Source organism: Lepidothrix coronata, unplaced genomic scaffold (assembly GCF_001604755.1).
Source record: "Lepidothrix coronata isolate B3197 unplaced genomic scaffold, Lepidothrix_coronata-1.0 Scaffold27, whole genome shotgun sequence".
Taxonomy (NCBI): Eukaryota; Metazoa; Chordata; class Aves; order Passeriformes; family Pipridae; genus Lepidothrix; species Lepidothrix coronata.
The window spans coordinates 5,334,222-5,347,096 of NW_016690207.1; the positions used below are offsets into that span (position 1 = coordinate 5,334,222).

General features: G+C 56.9%; 2 protein-coding genes across 4 annotated transcripts in view; one reads left to right on the plus strand and one right to left on the minus strand.

Annotated features, from left to right (window-relative positions):
* Positions 1–995: 995 nt before the first annotated feature.
* Positions 996–9,830, plus strand: ESAM (endothelial cell adhesion molecule). Its single transcript, XM_017809664.1, has 7 exons — positions 996–1,043; positions 6,409–6,566; positions 7,779–7,992; positions 8,069–8,224; positions 8,368–8,490; positions 8,594–8,732; positions 9,122–9,830. The coding sequence occupies exons 1-7, from the start codon at positions 998–1,000 to the stop codon at positions 9,471–9,473; spliced, it is 1,188 nt and encodes a 395-aa protein (XP_017665153.1). The 5' UTR covers positions 996–997; the 3' UTR covers positions 9,474–9,830.
* The window catches only part of NRGN (neurogranin), a 7,125-nt gene continuing 4,073 nt past the window's right edge, over positions 9,824–12,875 (minus strand). The window contains exons 3-4 of one of the 3 annotated variants that reach the window (XR_001873961.1): positions 10,573–11,354; positions 9,824–10,398 (exon numbers count right to left, since the gene is read on the minus strand). The gene's annotated coding sequence lies outside the window, so the exon portion shown is untranslated. Of the gene's footprint in view, positions 10,399–10,530; positions 11,355–12,875 lie in introns of those variants that run through there. The other 2 variants (XR_001873960.1, XM_017809672.1) reach the window with 2 other exon arrangements.

Consider the following 12,875-nt stretch of genomic DNA (forward strand, 5'->3'; position numbering starts at 1 on the left):
GATGCTCAGAATCCTTGAAAAAGTGAGGATCACTGCCTGACTTGAAGCCGACGTTGCCTTTGGATGTGGCTGAGGCCTGAGATGGAGTGAGGAAGGGGAGGAGGTAGGTTACCCACCCTCCCAGTCCTCAAAATAGAGGGAATCACCCCCTCACAGGGAGAGTTGCCCCAAAGAGCCGCTGCCAAGTCGGAAGCGTTGGATGGAGCAGAAGGTGAGAATGTCAGCAGGGAGAGGTTGGTTCCCAGTGGGATCAAGCCAGGTCGATCCCCCAAAGCCTCCTCGCTCCCCAAATCCTGCAATCCCGGCGGCCAGCCTGGATTTACGGGGGGAGGAGAGGGCGAGAAGGGATTAATTCTGCCCCCACCGCCTCCTCCTCCTCCTCCGCCGGTGTCTAATCTCCACTGGGGCTTCGAGGTCTGACCCTGCTCGGATCGAGGACCGGGATAACCCTGGCTGAGCCAGGGAGGATCCACCCTGGGGCTCCTGTAAACCAGGGTGTCAAAATTGCCCTTTTTTTGGCATTTTATTTATTTTTCGGGAGCGATGCGTTTCTCCGAAGGGTGGTGGTGGGATGAGGGTGAGGGATGCAGGATGGGATGCTCCGCCCTGCCGGTGTGGGAGGGATGGGGATGGGGATGGGGATGCGGGGGGTTTGGGGGTCCCTGTGTCCTTCCGGGGGGGGCTGTGTGACATTGATGTGCCACGTTGCACCACGTCCCCTTTAACCCTAATGTAATAAATAATAACCCATATAATTAATTAATCGGTGCAAAGACGGTGGAGACGGGGTTGGACCTCGGGGAGGGGTGGGCTGGGGGGAGCGGGGGGGATTGTCACTGCCTGGGATGGGACACCCCAATGGGGTGGGGTGGGGATACACCCCGCCCTCTCCGTCAGGCACCTCCCCCACCTGCGGGCCCCGCCCCGCGGCCCCTCCCGGTCCCCCCCGGTCCCTCCCGGTCCCCCCCCGGCACCTGCTGCGGCGGCGGCTCCGGCCATGGGCGCTCTGCGGCGGGCGGCGCTGGCGCTGGCGGCGCTGCTGGGTGAGCCCCGCGGGCACCGGGGGGCACCGGGCGGGACGCGGCGGGTACCGGGAGGGGCACCCGACAAGATGCGGGAGAACCGGGGGGCGCCGGGCAGGACGCGGGAGAGCTTTCGGGGCGCACCGAGCGGGACGCGGGGGTAGCGGGGGATGCACCGGCCAAGACGCGGCACCCGGAGCGCACCGGGCAGGAGCCGGGCGGTGCCGGGGCCGCGCTCGGCGAGACGCGGGAGGAGCGGTGGCACCGCGCAGGACGCGGCGGGTACGGGGCAGGACCCGGTGGTACCGCGGGGGAGCACCCGGCAGGAGTCGGGAGGCGCGGGATGCACAAGGAAGGACATGGGAAAGCTTTTGCGGGGTCATCGGGCAGGACCCGGGGGTACCGCGGGGGTCACCGGGGCAGGGTGTGGAGCAACCCGGGACATCCTGCAAGACGCACGGGAGCCCGGGACCACAGGATAGGACCCTGGAAAGCTTTAGGGTGGCATCGGGCAGGACCCGGGGGTACCGGGGGGGGTCACAGCACCCACCTGCCCCTGTCTGTGGCCCCAGTCCCCCCACCCCAGCAGGCAGGTTGGGAGGTGGGGGGGCCCAATCTAGGGGTGTCCCGAGTGGGGAAAATCTGGATCCCCCTGGGAAAAGCAATTTTTTACCTTGAAGCTGCCAAATGGCACCTTCCAGCACCCCCAAACCCAAAGCCATGCAGGGACACCCCGGGGACTCCGATGTGTCGGAGCCGATAATTCCCCTCCGGCGTCGAGCTGCAAAAAAATCCATTTGCTTTCCTTTTCCCTTGTTTACTGGTGCTCCACAGCCACCCCAGCTGGTTTTGAGGTGAGGGGTCTCAACCCTTCTCTGTTCACGAGTTTTTCCCTCCTTCCCTTCCCTATTTTTCCCACCCTATTTGAGTTTTTTTTTGAAACGCCACAGTTGCTCCAAAGGGAAATGTCCTTTGGCGTTCCCAGCCAAGGAAAGGCCTTTGGGGAAAGGAAACGGCCCCAAAAACAATGGCAGCAGCATTTCCTCCCAGCGGGGTGCTGGGTGGGGGTCCCGGAGCCGCCACTTGTCCCTCCTTGAAGGTTTTCTTCCCTGATAAAAATTAATTGGAGGGTGTTGGGACGAGGCACAGGGTCACTTAGTCCTTAAATCCCACCAGGGTGTTCCTTTGCCACATCCCAACGGTGTTTTTTGCATGGAGTCGTGATGGATTACCCCAAAACGAGTCATGCCCGAGCCCTGGGATGCGACGTTATGGGGACCAAGAGCCCAAAAATGCAGCAAAAAGTCACTTTTGAACCCCAAATGTGTGGGATTCCTTTAAATTTGCTCTCAAACAATCCATCCTCATCCTGTGGGATCTGCATGGGATCGTGATGGGGAAAAGCAAAATGAGGGGTGATGTTTGGCATCCCTGTCCTCATCCCAATTCCGTCCCACCCTATCCCCAGTTCCATTCCCAACCCCTTTTCCTTTCCAATCCCATCCCCAACCCTATCCCAAATCCCTTTCTCTATCCTATCCCACCCTCAATCCCATCCCCAATCCCTTTCCCTGACCCGCTCCATCCCCAATCCCACCCCCAATCTCATCCCCAACCCATCCCAATCCCATCCCTATCCCATTCCTAATCCTATTCCATTCCCATTCCCATCCCATCCCCGCCTCCATCTCCCCCAGCAGGGGTTGAAGCGTGTTTCCATCTATAGCAAAGTCACGTATGATTATTGCTTTATTTAATTTTTTTTCCCCAAATTTGGTCTCTCCGGAGGATACGGCTCCTCCTGCCCCCCCCACCCCCGGGGTCGTGAGAAATGCCGTTGTGGATTTTCCCAACGGACACTGCTCCGCAGTCAGGCATCTCCTATCTGCCCGTTTATAAATAGTTGGAGTTTAAGGGAAGAAGAGGAAAAAAAAAATCCCCAAAAATAATTGAGAAAAAAAAAAAAATAAAAAGAAAAAGGGAGGCGAGTGGCTGCGTCGCAGCGCCGAGATGCTCCTTGACCTTTTTTCCAAGCTTTTCTAGGGGTCCTTTTTCCGGCCAGATTCCCGCTGTGTATTTTAAATCCCGAGCTTGGTCTTTTGGGATTTAATTTGGGTCTGGGTTTCACATGACTCCGGCGCCTTAATCCTATCAACCGGGGTCATCAAACCCCAACCGCCTCCGGGATTTAATTCCCCCGTACAGTAAATGGCTCAGAGGCTTGGGGGGGCCTGGGGGTGTTGCTTTTTTGAGGGGTTCAGGCTGCACTGTGAACCAGGAAACAGCTTTTTTGGGGTTGAAATGATGAGATTTTGGATGAGAATGGGGTGGTCGATATCAGCACTGGGATTAATATCGAGGTTGCAGGGATTTAAATGTGATTTTTTTTTTTCCCCCCATAGGGAAAAAATTCAAAGGCAAATTTAAAGTGTTTGTGGTTTTTTTTTTTTTTTCTTTCAATAGGGGAAAAAAAAACTTTTTTAAAGTGTTTGCCACGGTAATTTAAAAGATATTTATTCCATGGGTAAAAAAAACAAAACGAAACAAGTAAAGGTATTTTTAAAGGTAAATTTAAATTCATTTGGGTTTTCCGTATGGAAAAAAAAAATCCCAGCAGATGGGCTGGAGCGGAGGGAAGGCAGCCGGGCAGGTGTTTAGCTCAGGGCAGCTGGATCAGAATCCAGGTTTTTGAGCGCAGAGAGCAGGCAGGAGGTGCCCCCCCAAACACGTATGAGCGCCGAGAGCGGCTTAATTTTTTCGATCTGGTTAAAGCATTAGAGGATTTGGAGCGTCGAGGTGGCCAAAGCTGGGGCTGTGCCAGAGGGTTCGGTCCCTCCCGTGCCTGCAGCTCCAGCCCCGGCTCTCCCAGCCCTCTTTAGGGTCACATCTGCCTGAGATGGGGAATTTGGGGCGAATGCGGCTCGAAAAAGGGGATTTGGGGGAGGGAGCGGCCTTGGGATCCAGCTCCATCCACCCCTCCCCAGTGCACTGGGGGATCCTCGGCGCCCCTTGGCCCAGCATCGGGGCCAAAACTGCTCCTGATGGAGGGACTGGGATGAAAAGCCTGGATTTTCCCAGGTGTTGGGGATGCACAGGGGTTTAGGAGTCACTTATCAATGGCATCTACATCATTAATTAACCTCTTTATTGTTATTATTATTATTATTATTACTATTATTATTATTATTATTATCTTCATCATCGTCATCATCATCATCATCATAATCTCCTCTATTTTCACTATTTTATTATCATTATTATCATTATAATAGCTATTACTTATAACTATTATAATATAAACAAATATCATCATCATAACTGTTATAATAATTATTATAATATAATCTATAACTATAAATATTAAAACTATTATAATTATTTTCATTAAACTACAATCAAATTCGTAATTATTCCACAAGGTGTGTATAACCTGTTATCTCTTTTCCAGTAGAAATCACGATATAATTGTTGGATATCATCTATTTTCCTTTAGATTATCCCAGTTTAACACAATTTTATCCCTAAAAATGGATGAGCCAGGCTGAAAACACCTGGATTTTCCCAGCTGTTGGGAATGTTTAGGGGCTGTGGCATCATTTAATGATTCCAGCTGCAAAATTAATGAACTATATAACCGTGTTCATAATTATTAATATAATTATTATTTTAATCATTATTATCACTGTTATAATTATTATTATGATTTATAATTGTTGTAATCACTGTTGTAATTATTATAATCGCTATTGAAATTACAATTATTATTATCATTATCACTCTTATCATTATTAATATCACTTTTATCGTTATTATTATCACCTTTCTAATTATTATTCTCACTTTGATCATTACTCTCATTATTCTGAGCACCATTATAACTCTCACATCACCACTATTATCCCTATTCTCACAAAAATCTACCTATTTTATAATTGCTATAAATTATATGTTCTCGAAGATCTATTTTATTCTGGAAATTCCAATTTAATGAGTCGCCATCTCATGTTTCCTTCCGCACTCCCTAAATTTAATACAGTTATCTGTATAGCTACATATAAATACACTGTAATTAGCATTATTTTTCCACGCTGCCTGTCGGATTCGATACCACAGCTTGATGTAATTAATAATACTAATAATATATCGATGATTTGGGACCCGCAGGTGCCTCGGGCATCCCCCCCACCCCCTCCAGGACTTAAGGGTTTATGTTCTTAGCCCGGGTGAGCTATTTTTACGCATCCTCACCAGACCAGGCCTGATTTCTCCCGGTTTTTCACCAGAGAAAGGGAAATTTAATTATTTTTTTTTTTTTAATTCCTGAGAAGACTTATCAGCCGGAGCAGAGTTTCCTGCCCGGAGCTGGAAGGCTCCGTCAGGAAGCAGCGCCGATGCCTTGCCGGGTGGGGGGATGAACGGATGCGGGAGGAGGCTAAAAATACTCCACAGTGCCTTGTTTTCCTCTTCCCACCCTGGAAAAATCCAATTACAACCTCTGAGCTCTTAGGGAAAAGTGCGAGGCCTTTGGAGGCTCCCGAAATCCCTCAGACCCAGGGGGTTTTCCCTCCGAAGCCAGGATTTGGGATGAGGGGGTAGCATCATCCTTCCCACCCTGCGTCCCAGTCGGGAGCATCCCTGGGGCTCTGGCGGGAGCGGGGCCAGCCGGGGACACAGATCGATGGGCGGGATGCAGGGATGGAGCCGCCGGGATGCGGGGCCTCGATGTGCCCCCGGGAAAAACAAAGCAACCCCGGCACAAACTCAGCCTCCCTGAGCCGATTAATTTTCTGGCTGAGCCTCCCAGGCAAAGCTGGGGAATAATCCCAAGCATCCCTCTCCGGCCCGTGGTACCCACTCACATCCCATCACCTCCATCCAGTGGAGTTTGGGGGGATGCTGGGGTGCAGGGGACACGGGGATGGGGGGATTGGGATGGGATATTTGGGATGGAACGGGATCGAGGTCAGGGAAGACCACCCATGAATCATCCCAGTTTAGCACTGGCAGCAAAAAGGGGGGATGCTGGGGAAGGCTTGTGGGGTGGATATGGGGGCCCCTGCTCTAAATAAATCCCATGGGATGTGGTGCAACATCATGGGAGGGTTGGGGATGCCCCAATACTGAGGTAAAGGGGGTGTCTGGCCACTGCTGGATGTTTTTCCCATCCTGGGCAACAGGGGGAAGTGGGATGGGAGGAAACAGCATTGTCTTGCATCCTCTGGAGCAGCCGGAAAGCCCTTCCCATGCTGGGGAAGGAGGCAAAATGTCCTCCTGGCCCAGCTTCCTGGTGATAACCTGAGGTTGTTGGGTTTTCCGTTGCGAGTGAGGAGGTTCTATGGACAAGTGGCACCTGGGGTTGAGTCACATCCCGATTTCCCACGGGCAGGTGTCTCCTCAGCCGTGCTGGAGGTGCACGTGGGGACGGACTCGGTGTTCGCCGTGGAGGGGCAGCAGGCGGTGCTGCCCGTCTGGTACACCAGCCACTCCCAGGAGAAACCCTACATCCTCTGGCTGCTGCACAAGGGGAATGCCGGCCCCTTCCAGGTGAGACGGGGGTGGGGACAGAGGGGACAAGCTGGGAGGTGGCCATAGAGGGGGGGCCTCGTGGTGTCCTCGTGGTGATACAGTGGTGCTCACGATGGGGGGAAAGCTTATGGTGCCCACCACGGAGTGGTGGCCACGGTGCCCATGGTGGGAGGATGCCCGGGATGAGGAGGTGACTGTGATGGGGGAATGCTCATGGTGCCCGCCCTGGGAAGGTGCCCACGATGGAGGGAACCTCATGGTGTCCATGATGGGGAGATGCCCACCATGGGAAGGTGTCCATGATGAGGACATGGTGCCCATGATGGGGAGATGCCCACAGTGGGGGGATGCTCATTGGGAGGTTCGTGTGGTTCCCACCGCGGTGCCCGTGGTGAGGAGTTGCCCATGATGGGATGAAGCTCATGGTGACCACCATGGGGAGATTCCTGTGGTGGGGGAGATGCTCCTGGTGCCCATGGTACCTACGACAGGTGGATGCTCCTGATGGAGATGAACCCATGGTGCCTACAGTGGGGAGCTGCCTGTGGTGCTCGTGATGGGGTGGTGTCCAGGACGAGGGGAAGCTCATGTTGCCCATGATGAGGTAGTGGCCATGATGGGGTGAAGCTCACAGGGCCCCCCATGGGGTGATAACCGTGGTGCCCACCATGGCACAGTGCCCTTGAGGGGGAGTGCCCATGGTGATCTGTAGATGCCCATAATGAGGTCATGCCCACAGTGCCTGCAGCAGGGAGCTGCTTGTGGTGTCCACAGCAGGAAATACTTTCAGGGGGAGATGACCATGTTCCTCATGATCTGGAGGTGCCCAGGATAGGGAGGTGATCATTGGGCCCATGAAGGGAGACACCCACACTGGGGGCATGCCCAGGATGCCTGCGTAGGGAGGTGCTTGTCATGCCCAGGATGGGGAAATGCCCTTGGAGGATGCTCATAGTGCCCACAACAATGGGGAAATGCCCACAATGGGGGGACACTTGTGGTGCCCACGAGGGGGAGATGCCCACGATGGGGGGGGGATGGTTTTGGTGCCCATGGTGGGGAGATGTTCCCATGTTCCCACAGTCCCCACGTTCAGGATGCTCAGGGCAAATGAGGCTTGGAGGGGGCTCCTGCAGCAGCTGCTGCTCCACAGAATATGGGATTTGTGGGGCTTTTCTCGCCTTCTCCGGAGGGGCCAAGGGGACCAAGGGGGTGTTTTCCCCCGTGCAGATCCTGAAGTACCTGGACGGCACGGTGAAGGTGGGGGAGACGGACCTGAAGTCCCGGGTGGGGTTCCTGTACCCAGTCCTCAGCCACAACATCTCATTGGTCATCAACGCCACCCGGGAGCGCGACTCGGGGCAGTACATGTGCACCGTCAACGTGGTGGATGACGGTGCCCCCGAGGGCAGGGATGTCGGCGTCATCAACCTCACCGTCCTGGGTAAGGCTCCGCCGGACTCCGCGGCTCCCCTCGGCCTCCCCGTGGCGACCCTCGGGACTAACGTTGGTACCCGCAGTGCCGCCGGCCGTCCCCGCCTGCCAACTGCACGGCACCCCCACCGTGGGCGCCAACGTGACCCTGAGCTGCTCCTCCAAGAAGGGGAAACCCTCGCCCACGTACCAGTGGGAGCGCACGGACCCCACCCCGCAGGTCTTCTTCCCCCCGGCCCAGGGTAAGGGGGCACCTCTGGGGGGACCGGCCGGGCTGGAATATCCCCTGAAGCTTCAGCTGGGGGATTCCTGCCCACTGCCTGCACGAGGAGGGGGCGGTGAGGGGGGGGGACTGTGCGGCAGAACCCAAATTTTCCGCCCGCAGACCTGGCCAGGGGCACCCTCAGGCTGACCAACCTCTCCCTGGAAATGTCGGGTCTCTACGTCTGCACAGCCGAAAACCGAGCGGGTTTTGAGAAGTGCAGAATCGTCCTGGAGGTGCAGTCAAGTGAGTACGTGTCCGCAGGGTCGGGGAGAGGGGGACACGGTCCCCATGAGGTCCCCGTGGGATCCCTGTGGGATTAAGGGACCTGTCCGCGTCTCTCTGGCAGCGAGCACTAAAGCAGTCATCGCCGGCGCCGTGCTGGGCTCCCTGGGCGCCCTCGCCACCATCATCTTCTTTGCCCAGCGGGTTGTTGGCTACAGGAGGAAGAAACGTGACAGCCAGGAGGAGGGAGCCAACGAGATCAAGTGAGGCTCCTCTCGTGGGGGAGGTTCAAATCGCCCTCGCTGGGTTTCAGCGTTAATGGGGGAGGAGGAGGTTCCCACCTCGGGCCAATCTTTTCTAAATTTCAGAATTAGTGGGGAGGGAGTTACTGATCTCTGGCCAGTTATCATTAGGCTTCAGAGTTAACAAGGGGGGGATGAGGGTTCCACCTCTGTCGAGTTATCATTAGGTTTCAGAGTTAACGAGGGCGTTTTCCACCTCTGTTTTCCCCCCATTCCCTTTTGTCCCCCTCTTTGGGGGTCCAGGAACTCTACTCAACCTGGGCGGCCCCGCTGCTCGGGGAGGGGACGCCAGGGCGGGGAATGTCGGGGTTCCCGGTGCCACTCTCTCCGACAGTCTCCCCTCTTGGCAGGGAGGACGCTGTGGCGCCCAAAACCCCGTCGTGGGCGAGGAGACCGGCTTCGGACACCATCTCCAAAACCAGCACCCTGTCCTCCATCGCCGGCCCCCGGGACAAACTCTACGCGGCCAGACCCCCCTCTGACACCGCCTCCATCCTCACCGCCACCGGCAGCTACCGGGGACCCCCGCCCCGGGGAGGGGGCCGCCCCCCCAACCTGCCGCCCCCCGCCGTTAACGGGACCCCCCGGCGCCACCAGGACCCGGCCGCCCCCCCGGGGGCGTTGCCCCCCTCCAGCCTGGCCCGGGCGGGCGCCGTCCCGGTCATGGTGCCGGCGCAGAGCCGAGCCGGCTCCTTGGTGTGAGCACCTCCCCTCGAACACCGGGGGTGCCCAGAGCCAGCACACACACACACACACACACCCCTCAACCCCACACACCCCCGTTTTCCGGGGTGGTTTTGTCCCTTTTTGGGTTCCTTTTCTTTTTAACACATGCCTCGAGCAGCTGGACTCGTCGTGGGGATGTTTAATGGGTGCAGGGGCCCCCTGGGTTTGGGGGGGCTGAGTCTCCCCGTAAATATCACCCCCCAAACCAGCCCTGGCCCTGCCCCAGCAAGGGGGGTGTGGGGCTTCTTATTTTTTTTTATATATCTATATATCAGTGGAAAGGAGGATTTTTCATAAAAGAGCATTAAAAGTGGGGGGTGGGGGGTGACAGGCGGGTGGGGGACACACTTTTTTTAGGAGTTTTCTGATTAAAAGCTGCTGTGCTGCCCAGCACCGGCGCTTTGGGTGAGTTTGTGGGGATTTCGGGGTTGGGGGGGGTCCCACAGCCTTCTGGGTGATGTCACAGGGCGGGGTGACGTCACAGCACCAGCCAAGGTCCTCGGGGTGAGGTGACACTGTGGTGCACGTGTGTTTTCACACCCTGTGACCTGTCTGTCACCACGATGTCACCACGAGTGTGTGACATCACGGCTTTCAAGTCATGCCTGTTTGATGCCATACAGGCATGTCACACGTCCATGAGTGATGTCGTGCAGGCCTGCATGATGTCACACCCAGCATCAGACAGCCAGTGGTGACGTGACACATGCCTGTACGGTGTCACACATCCCACACATCACACACCCCTGGATGTTGTCACACATCCCACGTGACATCACACACCTCTATGGTGTCATACATCCCACATTGACATCACACACCCCTGGATGTTGTCACACGTCCCACAGTGACATCACACACACCTCTGTGCTGTCACACATCCAGCAGTGATGTCACACAGCTCTGTGCTGTCACACATCCCACAGTGACATCACACACCCTTGTATGGTGTCACACATCCCACAGTGACATCACACAGAACTTTGTGGTGTCACATATCCCACAGTGACATCAGAGACCTTTGTGGTGTCACACATCCCACAGTGACATCACACACACCTCTATGGTGTCACACATCCCACAGTGACATCACACAGACCTCTGTGGTGTCACACATCCCACAGTGACATCACATATCCCTTTATGGTGTCACACATCCCACAGTGACATCAGATGCCTCTGTGGTGTCACACATCCCTTTATGGTGTCAAACATCCCACAGTGACATCAGAGACCTTTGTGGTGTCACACATCCCACAGTGACATCACACACACGTCTATGGTGTCACACATCCCACACTGACGTCACACACCCTTGTATGGTGTCACACATCCAGCAGTGACATCACACAGACCTCTGTGGTGTCACAGCAGCTGTCACACGTCCAGCAGTGATGTCACCACCCACCTCGGGGCAGGAGCACCCCACGAGTGTTCTCCCACCCACCAGCGACGTCACACCACGCCCTGTGCAGCTGCGTGATGTCACTCCCGCCGTCACAGGGCTGGCAGTGATGTCACATGTGCCCGCACGATGTCCCACACGCACGTGTGACATCACTGCTGGGCACCACCAGCCCCTGCCCCTCCCCGCTGTGCCCCGCGGTGCCCTCACCCTCCGCCGGGGACATGGAACGGCACCAAGGACAGCCCGGGGCTCTGGCAGGGGCGTTTATTGGGGTGGGGGGTCTCCGGGGCGGGGCGGGGCAGCCGGGGGTGGGGGCAGGGCCTGGCTGCTGCGGGGCTCCGGGGGTCGCATGCGGGGGGCGATGGGGCAAAGCGGGGGCTCCTGGGCCTCGGCGGGCGGCGGCGGGGGGGGCCGGTGGCGAGGGGGGTCCGGGGAGCGGCTGGCGGCCCCTGCAACAAGGAGAGAGCAGTCAGCCCTGGGCCTGGCCCTGCCTGCACCCCACACCCTGAGCCCTGCCTGTGCCCTGAGCCCTGCCTGCACTCTGTGCCCTGCCTGCTCTCTGTGCCCTGCCTGCTCCCTGTGCCCTGCCTGCTCCCTGTGCCCTGCCTGCACTCTGTGCCCTGCCTGCTCCCTGTGCCCTGCCTGCTCCCTACCTGCACCCTACACCCTGAACCCTGAGCCCTGCTTGCTCCCTGCCTGCACCCTACACTCTGAGCTCTGCCTGTGCCCTGAGCCCTGCCTGCACTCTGTGCCCTGCCTGCACCCGGTGCCCTGCCTGCACCCTGCCTGCACCCTGTGCCCTTCTTGCACCCTTCCTGTACCCTGCACTCTGAGCCCTGCCTGCACCCTGTGCCCTACTTGCACCCTGCCTGCACCCTACACCCTGAGCCCTGCCTGCACCCTGCCGGTGCCCTGCCTGCACCTTCTGCACACCCTGCCTGCACCCTGTGCCCTGCAGCTGCACCCTGCCTGCACCCTGCCCACGCACTGCTCCTGCAGCCTGCACCCTCTCTGTGCCCTCCCCCTGCCCACACTCTCTCCGTGCCCTACTTGCAGCCCACCCACACCCTGCCTGCACCCTTGTCCTGGCTCCACTGTTGCCTGCACTCTGCCCTCACCCAGCCTGGGAGCATGGGGGGACCCCCAGCCTGCACCTCCCTGGGCAGAGCACCCCGGCAGAGGGGGGCAGAGGGGGAGAGCCCGTCCCCCTGCTGCCAGCCTGCTCAGCCCCCCTAACGAGGCAGCCCTGAGGAACCTCCGGGCCCTAAGGAGCTGCACAGCACCTGCACTTGGCAGCTGCTTCCCCACTGCAGCCCCAGGGCATCCTCACCGAGTCCTCACTGCAGCCCCACTGAATTCCCACTGCATTCTCAGTTCATTCCCATCACACCCTCACTGAATCCCTGTTGCATCCTCAGTTCCTTCCCATTGCATTCCCACTAAATCCCCATTGCTTTCACACTGCATCCCCACCACATCCCCACTCCTTCCCCATTGCATCCCTGCTGTGTCCTCACTGTGTTTCCACTGTGTCCCCACTGGATCTTCCCTAAATCCCCACTGCATCCTCAGTTTGTTCCCACCACAGCCCCACTGAATTCCCATTCATCAGCACATCCCCACTGCATCTCCCTGCATCTCCAGTGAGTTCCCACTGCATCCTCACTGCATCCCCACTGCCACTGCACTACATCCCAGTTCAATTCCCATTGCATCCTCACTTTATCCCTTCTGCATCCCAGTTCCATCCCCGCTCCATCCTGAGTTCATCCCCACTGCATCCCAGCTGCATTCCAGTTCCACCCCCACTACAGCCTCAGTTCATTCCCGTTGCTCCCCCATTGCATCCTTGTTGAACCCCCACTGCATCCTCAGTTCCTTCCCACCACATCCCCACTGCATCCTTGTTAAATCTCCACTGCATCCTCAGTTCCTTCCCACCACATCCCCACTGCATCCTTGTTAAATCT